Raw genomic sequence first — 22,488 nt, 5'->3', positions numbered from 1 at the left:
AGGGGGGAGTGAAAAAGCAAACCTGTTAAATAAGTCTGCTCAGTACTGATGAAAGCAATCAGGTAAGCTTACTAAATGCAGCAGTTAGAAGTGCCTCGGATGTTGGAGTTGTGCCAAAAGATTTCATAGGAAAAAAGGCCACTGAGAGGACTTGAAAAACTAAAGGTGTATAAGACAACATGACTTAATGAGATCCTTCCTAGACTACAGAAGTGAGTGCAATACAGCTAATATCATTAAATAATCCGTTAACTATTTGCTAGAGGTAGCTAATGGTCCTGAAGAATGGAACAAGGCAGATGTTAGCTTCCTTTACAACAGTGAGAGAAAGAGATTAGGTAGACTTATAGTGGAGGATATAGTTCCCAGGTTGGCACCATGGTTAAGACTGGCGGGTCATAGAAAATAGAGTCCAGTTATACGAAAGGCTTATGGTATGTGATCCTCCATAGGGCCAGTACTGGTGCAGTCTGTCTCAATGACTTTATCAGCAACTTTATAGAAAGTCTGAAATGAAACTTACTTGTTTAAGAAACAGGGTTTATACTTAAAACTGTTGCTTTAGAAAAAAAAATTAAAAATTATCTGGGAAGCAGGTACCCATGTAACATATGGGTACAAAATTTAGAATATGAATGCCTAACTGCAGGGAATTTACACATAACTTGGTATACATTTCTTCTGAAATATTAATCTGATCAAAGACATCTACACATCTTTAGGGGTTTACTGACCATATACAGCATATTGCCAAAACTGAATTAATGTATTTGCAGAAATAATGAAATTACTTTGCTTTCAAGACTTTATATGCTTGGATTACAAAAGCATCGATTTCAGTGGAAAAAAATGATCCAACTACAACCATCAAGAAATATCTCACTTATCTCACTTATCTCACTACACAGAAATTTAGCAAAAAGTTGAAAGCTTTGGCTCTAAAATGCGGTTTCTGCCTCACTGTGAGCAGAACAGATGAAAATTCTTCAAAGATACACCATGTCACATTTCCACATTGTGCAGGGAAGAAGTCTTGAAGGTACCTAACACTTATAATTTTCTTGAATAGGTGAATTGGAGGAAATAGAAGCAGTTAGGGAAAAGTTTAGAAATTACCATGAGCCTAAAAAGAGCTACTTGTCCAGCAAAGGTATTCCTGAACTAATAGGACTGAATCAAAGGACATGAATTTGGTGAGCTACATAAATCATTAACAATAGCCAATAATAGTTTAAGATATATAAGGCTATTAAAAGAAATAGACCATATACATTTTAGATATATAAGGCAGGGTTCCTACAGAACGAAGAAAACGCATTTTGTGGAATGCGTTTTCGTCGACACATAAAGAGCAAACAGGCAAAACAGTGAAGCAGCTGTTCAGCAAATTCTTTCCCTGGGAAAGAAGTCGCTTGACCACTTTGTTGATTTGTTGTGTTCTGCACTGCAGTGTGGCCCTTGTCCAGTATAGCTCTTGAGCAAAAATGTGCAAGAGTTACTAACCTTAGGGTTAGGGTGTGGTTTAAGATAAGTGCATATGTATGAAAGTGTTTACTTTTTTGTTTTTTGCGTTAGATGTACGGTTGAGTTAAGTGGATATGTGTTTTAAGCTGTTTACTTTTCTTCTGGGGGGGTAGAATTAGGTTAAGGTAAGTGTGTATGTGTTTGGAACTATTTACGTAAATGTGCAACAATTACTGACTTTAGGGTTAGGGTGTGGGTTAAGGTAAGTGCATATGTTTTAAAATGTTTACTTTTTTTTCCGTTAGATGTATGGTTGGGTTACATGCATATGTGTTTTCAACTGTTTACTGTTTTTTGGGGGGGTACAATTAGCGTTAAGGTATGTGTGTATGTGTCTGGAAGTGTTTACTGTTTTTTTTTTTTTTTTTTGGTTGGAATAGCGATTTCTTTCCCTAGGAAAGAAATCGCTGTTCTGAGGTGTCGACATTTTCAGCTTTCACTGAAAAAGGGTCGATGAAACATCGTTCGCTGTTTTAAGCATTCGATGTTTCGATATAGACCCATAAGGCATGCAAGAATACATTTTCATTTTAACAGAGACATGTACCTACCTCAGTGGCATATATGGATGGAACCCTGACTGAGAACTAAGCGAACAGGTTAAATGTACGTGACAATAGCAAGGAAAAGGAGGAGTGAAGGGGCATGTTCTGCTCAGCTCTCCTAGGGGGTGTGAAGGGATGCACATGTTCAAAGCACATGGAGCATTGTGGATTCTTGCATACCTCTCAACATTTTAGAGAACTAAATCTGGAAAAAAGCCATAAATAATAGGGGGACAAAGGTCCAAAAATAGGGATAGATTTTAAATATTGGTCTTATAAACTTAGAAAGTTGCTAGAGTAACAGGGTTTGCATTAACATGTATTTTTCTGAAGGGTATGAAGTCCGACTTCAATCCTCAATGATTTGTCATTGATTTGCCAGAAAAACAGTTATATGAGGAGACGGACCTAAAACATGAGGCAAAAAATGTGGATTTTCTGTGAAAATCTGGACAGTTGAGCAGTATGATTCCCTGGTAGAGACTGGTCAACCAGTGCTTGTGCTTTGGGAGGTGAAGAAGGGCTGCTTGGAGGAACACCCCTTGCAGAAATGAGGACATAGCTGCTCCTCAGTGCTTCCTCCAAGAAGCATGCAGGGATTAGTGCATAAAACAGAAAAAGCTCAAGCCACCCCTAATGGCTGTTTAAATGATGGGCCTTTCCTGCTGACTATCACCCTGGTGATGTGGAGCAAATAGACTTATTTTAGGAGAGGGCTGACGATTGGCATGTATCAGGAGAAAAAATGAAAAAAATAAAATAAAAACCTCTAACAGAGACAAGAAAGGCAGCCATGACATATATGGAAAGTACTATGCAGATGAAATTCAGGCTTCACATATGGACTATAGCTATAAAAGATCTTATAAAATAAAATCTGAAACTGAATCAGGCAATTGTTCAAACAAGAATTTAAGTCAAACTACAAGAAAAGGTAAGAATAAGAGCCAAACTTTTGATTTTAAACTAGACACATGTGCAGGGCCTAACATGATTTTTGAAGAAATTTTTGAAACACTTGAAATGAAAGGTGTTAAACAGAGCTGTATATATACTACTGCTATAGTCAGGACATCAGGTGAAACCACTGGGCCAGTAGCTACAAATGTGAATATAAAAATAACTATTGCATTTTCCACTAAATTTTAACACTTAACACTTGACATTTTAGGCTTTTTGGCTTGTGAGAGACTAGGAATGGAAAAACAAATTCAGAGTCTGAAAGCAAAGAATGGATGTATGTATAAATTGACAGTCATGGATACACCCTGAATACTTAGCTAGAGCCATTGTTATATATCCTGAATGACTGTGTTAATTTATCTATTTGCAGGCTTCAGATGTTTGGTTGGAGACTATTTTTTTTCTAAGTACTATACATCAATTAATGGTTTATAATATAATGTTCTTGATCATACATGCATGTTGTTGTGTCTTTCGGCTTTTCCCGGTTAGGGGTCGCCACAGCGGAACTCCGGTCCGCTAATGATTGGTAGTTTATTTTAACGTGCAGAGTTACCATCCCTGATGCACAACCTTCAACAAAGGTACGCCCATTCACGCATGTCTCCATGCAGAAGACGCTGTAGCTGAGAATCGAACCGGACAGTGTCTTACTGTGAGGTGACAACTGTACCGCAGCACCACCACCGCGGGTTACATGCATATGCTGTCCTTATTGGGTGCACCCATGTTAACTTGCTAAAATCACTTTGTGGACTTAATATCACACTATCTCAGGCATATAAATCCTGAAGCTATGCCAGTGATAAAAGCTCTAAGGAAACTAACACTCAGGATTGTAACAGCAGAGAACTGAAGTGAATAGAAAGCTTAGATGACATTGTAAAGCAATATGAGCTAGTAAAATGGGAGAATAAGATGGCTTCTGTCATGAAGCAAAACACCCATTCCTAACCCTCCCCAAACAACTTTACTACTACCATATAAACACTCCTCTTTTTATTTTCCTATTTCCCAGCTTCTAACATTTAACATTGTACCCAACAACCTTTCTCCCTTCCATACTGCTCTGCATTACATCCATTCACACTCACACCCCTCTATTATTCTACATTTCAACTTCTACTTTCCTCAAACAAACCCTCACTACTTCCTACCTTAACTACATACTCATACCCTATCCTTTCAAACTCCTCTATTTCTTACATTTCAGAAACATAAGAGAAGATACCAGGAAAACCAAACTCTCTCCCTTCATAGAAAATAATTCCTTCCTACCTGCCTTCAACCAGCTTTCAGATTCCACCACCACTGAATACCCTACAGCCCTGCAACTTCTCCCTTCCTTTTTGATTCCTATTTCCTCACTACTTGCCATCAGTAAAAATACAGATCCCCGTTACTTAATCATGTTACTCCTCAGCTTATCTTCTAGTCTTCTCCTCCTACTGAGCCATCTCTCATGCTATCACGACTCAATAATAGCTCTCATCATCTCTCCAACTTTGTCCCAGCCACCTAGACATACTTCCTCCCTAAACTCCACACATTGCACCAAATCTGTTTAATGATACTCTTTACCTTTAACCCAAACATACACTAACTCCATTTAAACTCAAATCAAAATAAAATTAAATGGTGAAATGCTCTCCAAAAACAAGAATCAGTAACACCCCAATATACTAAAATCTTCATAGGAGGAGGAGATATTCACCATAATCCTGGCCCCACCAATCACAACTCACATCAAGACAATTTCCTTTCACATACTAGGGTCAAACTTTTGCTGCCATAAATATTAGAAGCATAAGAAATAAAACCACTGAACTACATGCCTGGATTACCAAATCCAATCCTGACATTCTCCCTGTAAATGAAACTTAACCAGCATAAACAACTGTAAAATTACCTATCCTGTATCAATCCTTATAAATAGGTCAGTCCATGAATTCCATGTTCCCTCTTTCTGGAAAACAAATCATACATTATCCCTTGACATAAAGGAGGAAATTCAACAGACATTACTAACTTTTAACTTATTGCAATCTTATTCCCCCTCTCCAAAATACATGAAAAAAGCATTCAAAAACAATTGCTAACCTGTCTCTTACAGAAAGTGCACCTACCCCAGACACAACATGGCTTTTATCCTTTCCATAATACTAACACTGCACTTCTAGCCTTTATAAATGTTGTCAATAAATCTTGAGATAACAACAATCTAATCTCTTTATTTCTATACTTGTCTAAAACCTTCAACACAGTTTGTAACAGCAAACTTCTACTTTAATAATGTCCTCACTAGGTATATCTCAACCTACCTTTCTATAGTTCAAAAGCTACTTGTCCAATAGGTATTATTCAGTAAAATGGCACTCAACCCTCTCTTCATATCTTCCAGTCACCACCAGTGTAACTCAAGGTTCTATCCTTGATCCCCTTCTATTTTACATTCTCAACAACCCCTCCAAACATCCACACAACAGGCCTTGGCAATGCAATACACAGATGACATGACACTAATTTGCACATCAAACAATGTGGCACAGCTCAAAAAAATTACTTAGGAAGCATTAACAGCCACTGAAACATGGCTTTGTAACTCGCAACTAGTGCTCAACTCCACCAAAAAACTACTTTCCCCCTTAACCCTTCTCTCATGAAAAAAATAAAATAAAATTGTTTCTTTTAATAATACAACTATTGAAGTCACTTCTCATAACAAATTATCAGGGGTGATAACTGATGATAATCTTAAACTCAGCTCGCATATACAAAATTGCATTTAAAAAAACTCACCACAAACTAGGGGTGCTTTATAGAGCCAAAGGCTTTCTCAACAACACAACTGCAACTGCACTTGCAGCTACATACCTCTTCTCATCACTGTTTTATGGCACTTCCATCCATTCCATCCTCCAGGCATCACAAAAAGCAAAACTTGAACAATGCTACAATAAAATGGCTATATTTGCAGTAAATATCAGTTTCAGAAACCACCACTTTATAGCACTAAAAAGCCTAAACTGGTTAGATCTACACCATCAACTAGCATATACACAGCTTCTTACCACCTATAAAATTATCCAGAATCCATCTACCTGTCCTGCATTGAATACCATTCAGTACAACTATGTTCCCACTCAGTCATAATGATACAATGACCAAAAACTTCTCACTGTCCACAAACCTATCAACTCCGCTGGGCATTGTCTGTACTCATACCATGTTGCTAAGGCCTGAACCTACTTATCTATAACCATCAAGTCAATACCCTCCATCCAGTTTTTTAAAAGCATGCTGAAAGGCTTCCTAGCCAAACTCTGGTTCTGTTCTTTCTCAACCTCAGGATATCCCTAAATATGAACAATTTGCTATTCATACCTTACACCTCCTTACTCGCCCTTCTTCACTTACTAACTTCAATCAATTGCTCTGCCCTCCCTCTATCTAAATATGCAATAACTGTGTTTTTTTTCTCTCATTTCATATTGTAGTTCTTGTTTGTAGTATACTAACATACTTTTAATTTCTCTAAACTGGAAACAACTTCTCTAAATATTAAAACGGTGTTATATAAGTTGTATCTATTTTAATCAATATTGTCACATTATGCACAATTATTTAAGCTGTAGATGTTTTGTGTTATTTTGAAGATTGTAAAATTATTGTTGTTAAAATAATTTTATAATATTTTGTGGTTTTTACTCCAAAGACTGCTGAAAATGTGCACCAACCCAGTCAGACTTTTCCTGTAATCAGATGTCAATAAATAAATAAATAAATAAACAAGATTCATATTGCATTGGTTCACAAGATCTGAATAAAGTGATTAAAACAGATTATTAACCAGTGCTTATACTTGATGAAGTGGTCTGTTAAGCAATGTTAAATGCTAAGTTTTTTAAGTATTGGGTAGAAAATCAGGGTTTCTGGCAAATAAAACTAAAGAAAGCTCAAAATTTCATCCATTTAGTACAGCATTTGAAGGTAGAGATTCCTTAGACTTCCATTTCATGGTTCATTGTCACCAGAAATATTACAAAGGATGTCTTTCATAGGTTGGTGAAGGCTTAGAAGGTGCTGCAAAATAATTATCTGATACTATGGAGCCAAACACAATAACACATTCATAATGTGATGCCCCAGCACTGGCCCGGTAATCAGAGAGGCTCAATCCTTACTACTGGTAACAGTGAATGATGACAACAATGGAAGGATGATAAGTACACACACAGTAAAGTACAATTTCCCTTGAGAGCACACAGAGATCGCAGTCAGTCTAGGGCTGGTTTCTCCCTCTTTCTCCAGATCCCCAATAAGACTCCCCACTGGCACAGCTATAGGGTTAAGATCTCAGCCGAGTGGTCAAGCCAAAACCTCAAGCACCCTCTCTGTCCAACCAGTGCATTGTGTCCCTGCCCAAGTAGCTGACACACACACTTTGAAATTTGATTTATATGCAAACACACACACACACCTGGGAAAGGTTGGCACAGGTTTACTGGCTATGCCCCTTCTGCTCAGACTATAAGGTAGTTATCACTGCCACTAACCAACTCTTTATCAGCTACTATAAGGCCCAAGTGCGTCCAATCCTACTGTGTAATGTTACTATTATCCAAATGGAAGTTTTGACCAAGCACCAGGCTATTTAGGAGTAGTCTGTACAGTGTAATCAAATATGTATGCAAGTGCTCTATGAGCTTAAATATGTCTCACAAATATCAGCCACAAAGATAGGTTTAAATATATTTAATAATACATAATAAAATAATAAGACAATACTCAGAAAACAAATAGTTACTTCAGAGTTCAGAATCACAGGAAATATTTTAAAACAACGTTGTAGGACAGTCTCAAATAAACACAGAAAACATCTAAACTAATCTTTACTATATTCCTATCTATATCTAAAAGAGATACTATGCCCTAAGTCTTACTTACAAGCAAGTGCAGATGTGATGATGAGTGGATGCTCTTGCTAGGTCCAAGACAAAATACAAAATGCACAGTCTTTCTCTGAGAGAGTTCTTAAATCAATATCAAATATTACTGCTGGGTTAGCTTGGATGACATCACTCTGTCACCTGACTTCAGTTCCCAGGCTAAACAGAAACTTAACAGAATTTAATACCTGTGTGAGAAATACATATCTCTCAGAATTGTGCAGCTGCTAGGATGTCATAAAGCAATAAAACACTTTTACATTTTAAACCTAGTAACTACTTCTCTCCAAGACATTAGAAAAAGCGTCTAGCTCTAGACATCCTGTCTCCTTGCTGCATTGAAACTAACTTTTATAGCATATCGTAAAGCACTTAATTTCAACTTATTTTCTTGATGTATTGTAAGTTAATCTTCTATGTTCCAGCAGTGTATGTTGCAGTTACATTCTTGAAGCTCAGTACATAACATAAGGTTCTGTATAAATAATATCAATATTCACAAATGAATTATTTATAAAATTCCAGATAGCTGGGCTGGCAGTGTGACACATAGATTCCTAGATTGTCACTAGGTTGATGACCCAGGGGCCTTTCTAAGTCTAGCCAAGTTTTCCCAGAAGAATAAAGATGTCTTGTATCCAAATAGGACATTGAGGGCCAGACATTTACAAGCTATCTCTTTCCAGAAGGGACATGGGTGCCAGGCTCAGTGTAAATGTCATATTCCCCATCCACTGGTCTAGTCTGCACTTAAACTGGGTAATAGATGAACTCAGCTTCACATGGATGGGGAAGTCTTTTTCATATGAGAGACAATCTCTAGGACACATATATGTCTTTCCGGTATGTTCTGATTAAGTCACAGACAAAATCCAGGTCCCTAGACCTTGTATTTCTCGTACTCTTTGACTTATGAATATGCAGGAGATTCATAAGTGTGGGGTTTGCAAATGCCATGTAAGCCAGGCATAGATCACCTCTCAGCAATTTACAGTGGACTGAGTAGAGTGAAAGGCTTTTAAGATGCTCTGCATAAGGCAGGTTTGTTATGCCTTGTATTCTTTTTGTAAGAAACCTGTGACGTCACTCTAGTTGCTGCGTATGCCTTGTCAGGTACATACCAAAGGGAGCATTGTACTCTATGACTGGTCTGATAAGGGTGAAGTATGCCGGGATAATGACCACTTTTGATCTAGATGCCATGCCCTTACTTATAAGTTGTGTGACATAAAAGGATATCCTCACCACTGTGACCATATAGTGGTTGAAGGTAAGGCTACTATCTACATAAAAAGGGGGGTTCTAATGTAGATGTTAAAGACAGTGGCATTTAAAGTTTATGTTTGCATTTTACAATTAAAAAAATGAAGATGTAAAATATTGGATTTACAGCTTTAAGATCTTACTCCAAGCTACATGACTTCTAAATGCCTACCTGATTAAAGAACTCATGGGGGCTGAAGTATATCCATTTTGTCTGTGTTGTTTACTAAACATCCTGACAAACACCCATAAGTCATATTACCCAGGGATGGAGTGCACAGTTGGAGGGAAGTAGCAGTAATAACATGACAAAAGATATCTGGAGTAATTATTGATTAAATAATTAATTAATTCATTCATTCATTTATTCATTCATTCATTCAATGATTTTTTCCATAGTAACTTTTTTTCATTTAGAGACATGAAAATCTATAACTAGCCCTAGAAGGCAATAGGAATAAAACAGGAAACAATATTGGATTTAGACTGGATGCTAGTCCATTCCAGAATATATGGACCCCCCCCCACACACACTCTCCATTCCCACATCTGGGGATGATTTCACACTGGCATTTTACCTACCTGTGTGTTTTGGAATGTATTAGGAATCCAGCCCCATCGACTAAATGAAAACACATCCATACAGTGAGAGGGCATTCATACTCCACACAGAAGGTACTCTAGAGAAGAATAAGATAGGAGGCCTGAGCACTGTGAGGCAGCCATGTTAACCATTACACCCCCTGCATATCAGATGAAATACAGATAAGAAATTACTGTGAAAGTGTCTAAAAAGACAGTGATAAGAACAATAGGACACAGTACGAAGATACAAGGCATATGGCTTAGTTCGCAGAAACAGAAGTATATGTTTGGACCGTTCCACCTAAATAAGTATATAAGTAAAATGAGTAATATAATTCAAATGTATGTGGCATCCTGCAGACTACAAGAACAACAAGAAGGAGAAAAAGATGCCCTAAGTGCTCCATTTTGATTTTTTCATAATTTACTGCTGTCTGCACTTGTTTTTTGTCATTTTTAATTTATCTGTATTTATTTAAACTGTATTTGCCTTAATATTGCTACACACGCAAGTGTGCTCGCTTGTACTGCATTTAAAGTGTTTTGCTACTGTTTTAACTGCTTTTATGTAAAAAAAAAAAAAAAAAATGTTTTAAGCTTGTTTCCTGCCTTTCCTGTAACTAGTCTAGTCCAGATACAGATTTGCTGTATTCAGGACTGTTTTGTAAGTTTCTGACCCTCCGGACATTTCTGTGTTGGAAGGAAGCATTTTAGCTTATCAGTGGTAGTGGTAAGCACTAGGCAGCCTATCTACTACAAGAGGAGTGGTTTCTGGCCCAGAAATTGTAGTTTATTGACCGTTTGGGCAGTTTTTCTGTCTCTTTAAACTTTCTGGTTTAAAAGCCCGTGTTTGCACACCGTGCAGTGGCGCTCAGCTGAGGTAAAGTATTACCGGTGCCAGAAAGTCTGCGCTTCAATTTTACCTTTAGAACGAGCTTGTTCTTTTACTTTTTGCACTTCAGTTAGCATAATCAGCTATCTCCTACACAGTAACAGCACCAGTACTTATTAGCTATGACCACCCCTCCTGGCATGATTGTAAGGCAATTTTCTGTGCTTTCTCCTGCTAACCTGGTGCACTTGGGCATTCTGAGACAGTCAACTGTCTAATGCACACAGACAACCCGCTCCTCTTACCTTCCAACATTCATACATGTAAGAGATGCACTTATACCACCAAACTGGAAACAGTGCATGCTCCAACCAAGACTGGGCTAGCTGGTCAAGAGGAGAAGGTCAACACCTGCAACTCACTACATAGAACACACAGCCCTCCAAAACACCAACCATCACAACCCACACATAGAAACACAAACCATACACCCACCTTTGTAGAGGCTGTCAATAAAAATTTACCCAAACAACAGAGAACCCTGAGACAGAAACGCACTTGACCACCACAACACAACACCAACCCCAGAACACATAGCTCACCACCACAGTGTGCCCCTCAATCTAAGCCCTTAAGGCAAAACACTTTGCTCAATGTACTAATCATAGGAGACTCAATTGTGAGGCACACTGATGTCCCACTCACTAGGTTGAACAAGGAGAAGGTGACAATCAGTTATCTATCAGGTGCCAGGATCTGTCACATAACACATGCACTCAGGTCACTCCACAACAAGTACAACTATGACACAGTCATTGTCCATGTGGGCATGAATGACCTGAGATGTACCTTCCTGGACTACATGAAAAGAGATTCATAGATTCATAGATTAGTACTAGGCTAACTGCCCTCATGGACCATTTTAAGCCTAGCCAATTACCCCCTATGAGTATCAAACCCTGCACCTTGTGCTTCTAAGGTAAACACCTTAACCATTATGCCATCCTCCCACTCTCAGATTATGTGGCCCAGGCAGGTATGACCCTAGCCCTGAGCAGTATTCTACCATCACCAAGAATGATACCACAGTACAAGCAGAAAATGATTGACTTCAACAATTGGCTGCGTTTCTGCTGTCATTCTAAGGGGATCCAGTATCTGTCTGCCTGGGATGACATGATCAACAGACCTAGATGCTTTGCCAGAGACAGCCTGCATCTGTCACCTCTGGGATTCTGGGTACTAGCTAAGGCTTTTGCCACCCCTATAGTGCCTTTTTTAGGCAGTGTTCCAAAGACCAAAATTCCACCATAACAGCTACAAACAAATTCAGTCTGAGGGTCATGCTGCTCAATGCGGGAAGTCTAAATCTCAAGATGCACTCACTCGAAGCTCTCCTCAAAAAGGAGATGGTCGACATCTGTGCTGTAATGGAGACCAGGTTTAAAGAGGCAGAAAGCACCTCTGCACTCCCAGGCTACAACTCATTCCATACCTTTCAGCCCCAGAATATGGCCGGAAGCTCCAGAGGCAGTGGTGTCTCCATATTCTTAAAGGATGCGCACACCTCTAGATTTGTAGCCCAGCATAATACATCTGAGATACTTCAGGTACAACTAACACTAGGTAAGATGGCGATACAAGTCATAGCCTGCTACAGAACCCCAAACATGTCCCTAGACTCTCACTCCAAGTTCCTAAGCACTCTGGAATCTATCAATGTCCAATCCAATACCCTCATACTGGGTGACTTCAACTAACCTTCCATCAACTGGAAAACTATTCAAGTACCAATGTACAAGCCCAACGCTTTCTGGAATTTATTAATTCCAATGCCCTGGACCAGCTCATTCTGACCCCCCACTAGAGGAAGCAACATCCTCGACGTGGTAATTGCCAACATGGGAGACTGTTGCTCCACACCTAAAGTCAATTGCTCCCTGGTTAGATCTGACCACAAACTGATCACCATGGAAATCTTCATCTCACCTACAACCACCACTAAGGCGACCACCCTGAAAAACTTCTCTAAAGCTGACTTTGGGCTCCTAAAAACAGAGGTGGCTAACTTCTTGGCACCCATGCCAATGGAAAATAGCTGCATGACTGCTGAATCATACACCAATAAGAGCATGTACACAAATGCATAGACCTTGGCATACCAAATAGAATTAAGGCAATCTCCTCCAAAAAAAGGAATCCAGTCTGGTGGTCCCCAGCTAGCAATACACTCTACAACAGAAGGAAGAAACTGTTGAAGAAAAAACTGAAGTCACAAGACTGGAAAACCTCCCTTATCAGTCTCAACAAAAAGCTGAGATCCCTTATTAAATCCTCTAAAGCCAGCTATGAAGGCAGAATTACAGCTGACACCAAAAACAATCACAAAGCCTTCTATAGCTCTATCAAAAACCTCCAAGCTAATAAGCAGATTTGCTCTGAGTTACTGCACATTGGCACCTCCTATACTGAGCCAACAGATATAGCCAACATACTGGCCAACAGATTGAGTACCAACTTTAGCCCCTCTCTCTCTCTCCCTCCAAGGGCCCTATCACAATACCAAAAGAAAGCCTGGTACTCACCATTTCTACGACACAGGTAAATGCTGCATTGTCCACAGCCAAGAACACAGCATCCACGGGACCTGATAATATCCCTGGCTGCATCCTACATGAGCTACAAAATAAACTGGCACCACACCTTACTTCAGGCTATGTCCCTAACAAATGGCACACTGCTACAGTCATCCCGCTCCATAAAGGGGGAGCAACTACAGACCCTGGGAACTATCGCCCCATTAGCCTGATGAGTCTGGTATGCAAAGCTATGGAGTGCATCATTATAGATCTGCTTAACAAAGATATAGACAGTATCCAGACTCTTGACCCCACACATTTTGACTTTGTCAAGGGGAGATCCTGCCTGCTGGATCTGGTTGACTTATTCGAGGCAGTCACCAAGGCTGTGGATGAGGGTAAGGAAGTGCATACAGCCTACCTTGACCTGACCAATGCTTTTGATGCCATTCCCCACTCAGGTATCATTGATAAACTCACCAAACTAGGCATCAAGCCTTACATCACTAGGTGGGTTGCAAATTGGCTCACAGGAAGGACCCACAGAGTGAAAGTTGAGGATTCCAAGTCAGACTGTCGACCAGTCATGAGTGAGGTCCCACAGGGCTCAGTCCTGGGCCCTCTCCTGTTTGGCATCTACTTCTCTGAAGTCCAGGCCAACACAGAAGGACTCTGGCTGACCAAGTTCACTAACAACTGCAAGCTAGGAGTCATTATCAATTCCCCAAGTGATGGAGACATCTTACAAAAGGGCCTCTCTGAGACCAGTGACTGATGTCAGAACCATGGCCTGAAGCTTAATGCCAAAACATGCATTATCATCCCCTTTGGAAAAAACTCAGTTCCCACGAATTACCACATTGATGGGAGCACACTGAACACTGCAGGGGACATCGACAGCCACTTCACCTTCGTCCACCACATTGTCACTGTGGTCAGAAAGTCCTTCTACGTGGCACATCCTATAACCAAAGGTTTCGCATCCAGGAAGAAAGAGATCATCATTCCTCTCTTGTTCTTGTGTCTTTCGGCTTTTCCCAGTTAGGGGTCACCACAGAGGAACTCTGGTTCGCTAATGATTGGTAATTGATTTTTACATGCCGAGTTACCAGCCCTGATGCAAAACCTTCAATGAAGGTACGCCCATTCACGCATGTCTCCACGCAGAAGACGCTTTAGCTGAGAATCAAACCGGACAGCGTCTTACTGTGAGGTGACAATGCTACCGCAGCACCACCACCGCACAGATCATCATCCCTTTCTACCCCTCCCATATTAGACCAGTCATCGAATATAACACCCCATTTGACATGTACCTGCCCAGACACCTACAACAGCTGGAGAGGTCACAAAAGTACCACACAAAAATGCTCCCAGGCCTTAAACACATGTCCTACATGGACAGACTCAAGAAACTTCAGCTGTTCTCAGTCTCTTATCATCTACTTAGAGGTGATCGCTGCTTGACTTACAAAGTCATGTCTGACCCAGCCCTACTTGAAATGCTACACCTAAAAAAATCCCAATCCCCTGCACCACACGCTCCAGAGATCATAACCTCATTACCACAATTAACAGGACATGCTGGAGGGACAGGTTCATCTCCCAAAGACTGCCCATACCCTGGAATAAACTTCCCATTCATGTCAAGCAGAGCATCTTGCTGGCCCTCTTCAAGAGAAATCTTGATGAGTGGATGGGTAACAGAAAGCTCACCCCAGAGATCACTCCAGTTGCCCTACTAGATAGGGGCACTGTGAACTAACACTGGGTGGCATGGTACATGGACATTTTTTTTTGGGCTAGGCTTGCAAAGGCTCCAGGGCCATTAGCCTAGTACACACGTATGAACATATGAAAATATAAGACAATTCTCATGCAGAGCTGCATGAAGCATATATAAATTATTTAAATTAAATGGGCATAGCAGCTAGGCCATGAGGTCCTTTTCATTTTGAGAAATTTTACTTTTGACATGAAACAAACCCAAGAACATACATATTTGTGTATATAATTTGCCTGATATACCGCCCCCCTCCCCAAAAAAAAAAACCTAAGTTATGGATATAGATCAAAAAAATGCTTGTGGCCTCTGTAGAAGGTTAATAAAGGCAGCTGTGGACAATAGCACACAATAAAGCAAATATCAAGAAATTTAAAAGATTAATGATCCTAGTGGAAGGAACAGTAGAAAAGATTAAACATCTTAATATGTGAGCTTTCCCGGGATTAAAAACAAGATACATTTCTAAAGAAAATATTGGAAAATGTATTCAAACCCAAAAGATCATGCCCTAAAGAAGCTGAAACAGCACAGAATACAGTGGAGGGGAAAACAAGCAGGTCATGCTTTATTTATATGCGACAGCCTAGGGATCGTTGGAAAAAAATGCTTTATGAAAAAATGATATTTTAAGGTGAATTAATATTTTAAAACTAACTTTTTTCTTTTTTTTCTATTTTTTTAATGCAGACAACTTGCACTGTAACCACCTGAAGTCTGAGGGAATGAAACCCAAAGTGAAGAAAACACTGCAGTGGAAAATGGGAATGAAACCCAAAGTGAAGTCCGATAAGATCTCATCACCTTAACTCTTTGTTAAAATGTCAGGCAATATTTTACTTGTCCTGTTTTTCATCAAAGATTTTGTTATTACAAAGAGTAGCCAAATTAGAGTTCTCCTTCATTTTAAAATTAATACGACTTATCGCTATTTTACATTTTTGTCCTTTTAACGCTCAAAAAAGTCAATTTGTTTCCAATTGCAAGCAAATATATAATGGTGAACTCAGTAGTTAAAGTTTTCATTGCAGATTCAGCTATTATCTAGTCAATCAATGTCTAATATGTTGAATGACTATAGCAGCTACATTTTCTTTTCATTTACTGCAGTATTGCTATATATTATGATAACTTGAGCAAATAAATGCATATATGTTTGCATCAATGGAGGCACATACTGTATCACATTTTGTGTAATAAAAGAATACTTTTATTTTGTTTTTTTCCTTTCTCAGCAAACTGTATTTAAATTATTGATAATTGCGTTTTTGATATACAAACCAGATTTTTCTCTGACTACTGGTACTGGTTCAATAATAATGTTAACTGATAATGCGTTTAAACATAATCTGACTTTCACTTGTCAAATACTTGTCATAAAATAGTTGTCAAAGTGCTCCTTGTGACAAATGCATTGTGTTCTTGGCTGAATATTATTTAGTTTTACATGAGTTGTATTTAAAGTTTTTGTCCAAGATTTTTGCCTTCATCTCCTCCCACGTCCTACAAAAATGCCATAAATGAATTGATCATCCTCTAAATTGTCCATAGGTGAGCGTACTGTGTCAGAAAGAGTATGTATGTGTGTGTTTGTGTCTGTGCATGCATGTGTGTGTGTGTGTGTGTGTGTGTGTGTGTGTGTGTGTGTGTGTGTGTGTGTGTGTGTGTGTGTGTGTGTGCGCGTTCGTGCTTCTATGTGTATGTATGTGTATCTCTTGTGTTAGATCGGTATCCTGTTCATCATGACGTTTTATGCATTTGACGAATTAAGTAGTGGAACTCGTTTCCCTCTGACCATGTACTGGATTAAGCAGTTATTGCAAATGAATGAGTGCTGCAGCATCTCTTATTCACATTTTCATTTGTCCCTAAATCCTTTTGTTGTTTTCATATCAATTTTCTTTTAGGTTAGCAGTTGTCTTCCTTCTGACTTTAAATTTCTTCTCTCTCTCTCTTTCTCTTCTCTTAGTTTATCATGTCTTGGTACAACCTTTAGAAATATGGAACTTTCCATCCAGTTCCTGCTATTTATACTCTTTTCCCTCAGTGGCTACTTACTCTCCTCAAAAACATTTTTTTTTTTTTTGCTATTGAGCTCTGTGCATTTATGCATCTTTAAACAGGCTGGCAACATTCAGTCACCACTTGCACTGAAAAACACATATAAGGAGACCAATGACCAGATTAGTGTTGTGACAGAAATACAATTCAGGCACAGAATCCTGCATCTGTCAGATGGTGCTCACTGTCTATGTATAAAAAAACAGATGTCAGCTTTGCAGCTCATTCAGTTCCACAGTGGGTAAGTGCTGTTCTTTGCAGAAGATGATCTGGGGATAGGGTGTTAACCAGGATGGGAAAGACAAAGAGCAGGGCAATGCTGCACTCATGGTGGGATGTTGTAGTACAGCACTTAAGATACAGTACACAGCCCTGTAGCCTGTGTATCATGTATGAACCACATGTTGCAAGCCTTTTAGAAACAATAAAGTATTTTGGCAGGGTGCACAGCTTTCTATCCAGTCAGCTGTCTGTGACAGTAGCCATTTCAAATGTCAGGCCCCACTAGAGCAAGACCCAAAATACATAGACTGAATGGCTAAAAAACTGACTTAAATACACTGGTAAACAAACTAAAATAAATAAATATACTAAGTTTGAGACTGACATTAATTAGACTATTCCCTTTTCCCCTGAGGTATGGCTATCTCAGAATTAAAACACACACGCACACACGCACACACACACTCACACACACACACACACACACACACACACACACACACACACACACACACACATATATATATATATATATATATATATATATATATATATATATATATGTTGGGAGGTTGCAGGGGGCTTGCCTCCACATGGAGGTGGCGGGCGGTTTTACCTCTTGCAAAAATGTTTAAGGGATAAGAGCAATGTTAGAGATTTGTTCTTCTGCATTTTTGACCTCCCTTTTTTTTTTGTTTGTGTGTCAGCACTTATAGGTTCATAGGTAGGTACTAGGCTATTGGCCCTAGGGCCTATATAGGCCTAGCCAAATGGTACCCTGGCTTTTGCCACCCAAGAAAATTATTTTCCTGTGCCAATAAAACTCTTGGTAGTCACTAGTTTAATACTACAACTACCTTTTTCTAACCTGCTAACTTTCCTTTCCTTACTATTGCTAACACTCCGAACTTCCATCTCCCTCCTACTATTCCTAACAACTTTATACCATGCCAGCTCATATACTTCCAGCTTCCACTCTCTACTCCTTATCATACTCCCACACAAAACCATCTCCTCCCTCACACAAATAATCATTTCTTTTTCATCTACTTCTCCTCTGTTTCAGCTCAACCCTCTGCACCTTTTTACTCCTAAAATTATTTCCACTACTGCTAAGACACTTACTCTTAAACAAATACTAGACCATCCAGAATACCCTAAATCCAAACCAAAACACACAAAAATAACTTCCTTCAATAACCTCATCTTAGCTGGAGACATTCACCCCAACCCTGAACCTAACCCACCCACAAATAACAATTACCCTCTCCCTTCCTTTAACCTTTCATTCCTCCCACAATACTCTTAAATTTTTTACACTCAGTGCCCAGAGTCTCAACAACAATGCACATCAGTTTCAAGCATGGCTAAGTCATAAGCAGTCTGACACTGTAGCCATCTCTGAAACTAGGCTCAAACCCCACATCTCTGACTCTGAAATCCTACCCTCTGGATTTCACACTCTTAGATGTGACCACCCAAAGAAAAAAGGCTGAGGAGTTGCATTAATCTATTCCATTCTACTTACCTTAATTCCCCTACCAAACCCCATTCTTAAATTCGCCAATGCAGAACTAACAGTCGGTCTATTAAAAATGAATACTTACAAAAGCCTCTGTATCACCACCCTTTATATCCCACCCGAAAATAACACCTTAACCCTTGAAGACATACTCCAATGGGCCTCAGCTGAAATTAACCTTGAAATTTACATAATAGGTGATGTAAACATTGACTGGAATAAAATCAGTCTCATACCCCACCTGTCCATTAACCTCTAACTTTACTCAAGTAACCCACTCCATCACCAGACCCAATAAAACAAATCTCCGAGGATCCACTCGACTGGATCGTAGTCACCCATCCAAATAAAATTACCAACTCTGGCATCATCCCTGACTCTATTAGTGACCACCTTCCAACTTTCATTTACCGTGCAACCACCTCCCATCCACACCAACATCAATATATTCAGTCCGACAACCTTAAATTGGCCCCAAAACCTTCTCTATCTCAAATGAATTGGGACATTCTAAAAACCCTTCCACTCAATAAAGCCATAGACCACTTTAATTCTACTTTCCTAGATGCTTTAAATTCCCTAGCTCTACCAAGGAAAAAAAAGAATAACTATAACTGCCCCTTGGCTAACCAAAGAAACAAAGCAAATCATGCATCAAAAAGACAAATCCTGGAAGCTTTACCACATGAATAAACTTCCCGAAACCCTTCTCCAATATACACAGCTCCATGACTTTGCAAAAAAAAAACAAATCTTCAAAAGACAAAAAATCCTAATACACTAAGCTCCAGTCCAACCATCCCCAAAACCCTAGGCTTTTTTGGAACTCCATAAACTCACTCCTCAACCCAGGCTCCAAAAATAACCCCTGTCTGGGCCCAAGTAAATCTGACCTCTAATTAGACTCACTAGTCAACTCTTTATTTATATAGAGTCAGTATCAGACCAAAAAGAAAACTTTTCCCCAACAACGACCCATCTCTCCTACATTTCACCTCATCTAACTCCCCAGATAATTCCCCCCATGTTTGAGCTTAAACCTGTCTCCACTAACTACATAAAAAGACTTCTATCCAAACTCAAACCCTGCTCCAATGTACCTGACATCTCCTCTTCCTTTCTCAAGTCTGCTGCCAATGGTATAGCTCCCCAATTAGTATCCTAATTAATAGATCCATAAAGGAATCCTATGTCCCTAAACTCTGGTGTTCCGCCTTTATTCTTCCTCTCCACAAGGGAGGCAAACACACTAACATTTCAAACTTCCACCCTATAGCTCTTCTCTCTCCAATCTCCAAAATCCTAGAAAAATGAATCCACCTCCAACTTTTGCCTTTTCTGACTTAAAACCAACTTCTTACCCCTACCCAACATGGCTTCCGATCAGGACAGAGCACCATAACAGCTCTACTCTCATTCTTTGAAACTGTCAATCAAGCCCGAGATTCTGGGAACTTAGTATCCACAGTGCTCCTAGATCTCTCTAAAACATTCAATACTATTTCCCATAAGCACCTTCTAAGTCACCTCTCAAACCTAAATCTCTCCCAAAGCACTCTTTCTTGGTTCTCAAGCTGTCAGATAGATCTCAGGCTGTGAAATGGAAAAAAGGCACCTCGACTTTCTTTCCCATCTCTACCGGAGTACCACAGGGGTCCATCCTTGGACCAATGCTGTTTAATATCTTTATCAATAACTTTCACACTGCTATTCCTAATGCCAAAGTCATCCAATATGCAGATGAGACTACATTTGTGTGCTCTGCTTCTAACCTCCCTGAACTATCTAGACTGCCTTCTCAACTACTGAGATCTGGATGAGTCAAAATCACCTTTCTCTCAATGCTAACAAATCTAAAATACTACTATTCACACCCTCAAAATCTCTCTCTTTTGATAAAAATTTCTTCCAAGTCCTTGGCCAAAGCAACTTTCCGATCAAAGTTGTTCCCTTTGCCAAACTAATCTGTGCAACTATAGATGAACACCTCAAGTTTGACAACCACATTCATCAAAATATAAAGAAAACCCACCAAAAACTAGATATGCTATACAGGAACAACCACTTCCTCTCTACTTCTACCAGGCACACTCTGGCCTCCTCCTACCTCCTTCCCTCCCTTCTGTATGGTGCCCCACTACTAACTAACTTATCCTCTTCCATCACTTCCAAACTTGAAAACTGTTATAACAAAATTTCTAATTTGCCACCAAAGCCAAACATTCCCCTCATCCCTGTGTTACTCTCCAATCCTTCAACTGGTTAGAATTCACAAAATTACCTGGACTTCCTCCAGCTCACTACAGCACATAGACTAATATTAAATCCAACTAAAAGCTCTGCTCTAACATCATTCCCCCATACACCCCAAATAGAACTCTCCGATCTGAACACCAAAACAATTACTGTCCACAAACCTAAACGTCCTCTTTGACAACTTCTCCTCTCCTTAGCTAAGGAGTGGTAATCTCGTCTTTAAGGACAATACACAAAACTTCAAAACTCACCTTTACACCTACCTCTCCTCCAAATGGAAGTGTAACTGCATTCTCCCTACCTAGAACTCTAACAAAATCCCCTGGGAGTGTATCCTTCTGACTTCCTAAGCACCTTATAGCTGGTTATAACCTTCTATAGCCAATTCTCATACGATCTCTCACACTCTGTAAATATTGTAAATAGCTGTTGACTGTGTGAATTTGTTAAAATGTATCTGCATGATATTTTTCCCACTATGGGCAATATTGCTCACACTTTGTATTATTTGCTATGTATTTGTACTTGCACTTTTATTGGACTGCCATCTTTACTGTAATCTGTTTCATGGAGCTTTTCTCCCCAGGCCTCCACTGAAAATGGGCTCTCTGGGCCCAGTGGACTTCCCTGGTAATCAAACTGGAAATAAATAAATAAGTTTACTATCTTTACATAAGCCCTAAATCAAATACTGCATGCTTGCCTCACATAGCATGTTATCAGTACCCGGGTTAATATACATTTCTCCACTCTCATAACTATTAATCACCTACTGCATGTTGTGCAACAAATCACCAATCCTGCACCATCAGCATTTCTTTAACTGGCAAGAAAACCACCATACTGCGTAAATGTCACATACTTAACTTCACTTCAAATACCTATACACAAGAATCAGTTCACAAAATCCTAGATTCTCCAATTTCTTGAACTAAAGGAATTGCAGGATTAAAATAGAAACAAAATGTCTTCAGTCACAATTTCCAAACATGTACCTCAAGACCCTCTCATACCTTTACTACTGTTATCAAAACTTAAATCGGATCTTCAGATGACTCTTCACACCACTGACTCACTCTTTATGTGATGATAATGGTGATTTGTAAATCCAATCTCTCAGCTTCCATCATAAAAAAAATTTTACATTTACTGTCCAACTGGCTATAAGAAAGAAAAATTTGCACACAAACAAATAAAACAAAAGTAACAATCTTATGAACAAAAGTGAGTTGCAGTGCTCATGTCCTGGAAAAACTGTTGATCAAATATCCACACTAAGGCAACAAAAGAATTTTATGTTATCTAACTAGATCAGCACCTTAATTGTCACTATCACACTGAAATAACAGCCTACTATTCTGTATCTAAAAATACCAGCAATGGTTACATCAGCTGGATGGGAAG

The 22,488-nt window shown here is 39.3% G+C and overlaps 1 protein-coding gene across 1 annotated transcript in view; it reads left to right on the top strand.

Annotated features, from left to right (window-relative positions):
- Window positions 1-16,189, top strand: part of LOC122798889 (T-cell ecto-ADP-ribosyltransferase 1-like) — a 182,124-nt gene extending 165,935 nt beyond the window's left edge. The window contains exon 3 of the mRNA XM_044067996.1: window positions 15,714-16,189. Within this exon, the coding sequence (XP_043923931.1) occupies window positions 15,714-15,832 (119 nt within the window). The 3' untranslated portion in view covers window positions 15,833-16,189. The remainder of the gene's footprint in view (window positions 1-15,713) is intronic.
- Window positions 16,190-22,488: the final 6,299 nt, after the last annotated feature.

The sequence above is a fragment of the Protopterus annectens genome, chromosome 3.part1 (assembly GCF_019279795.1).
Source record: "Protopterus annectens isolate FY-2018-M chromosome 3.part1, PAN1.0, whole genome shotgun sequence".
Classification (NCBI taxonomy): domain Eukaryota; kingdom Metazoa; phylum Chordata; order Ceratodontiformes; family Protopteridae; genus Protopterus; species Protopterus annectens.
Note: the sequence above shows the minus strand (reverse complement) of the source record. Positions and strands in the feature narration are given on the sequence as shown.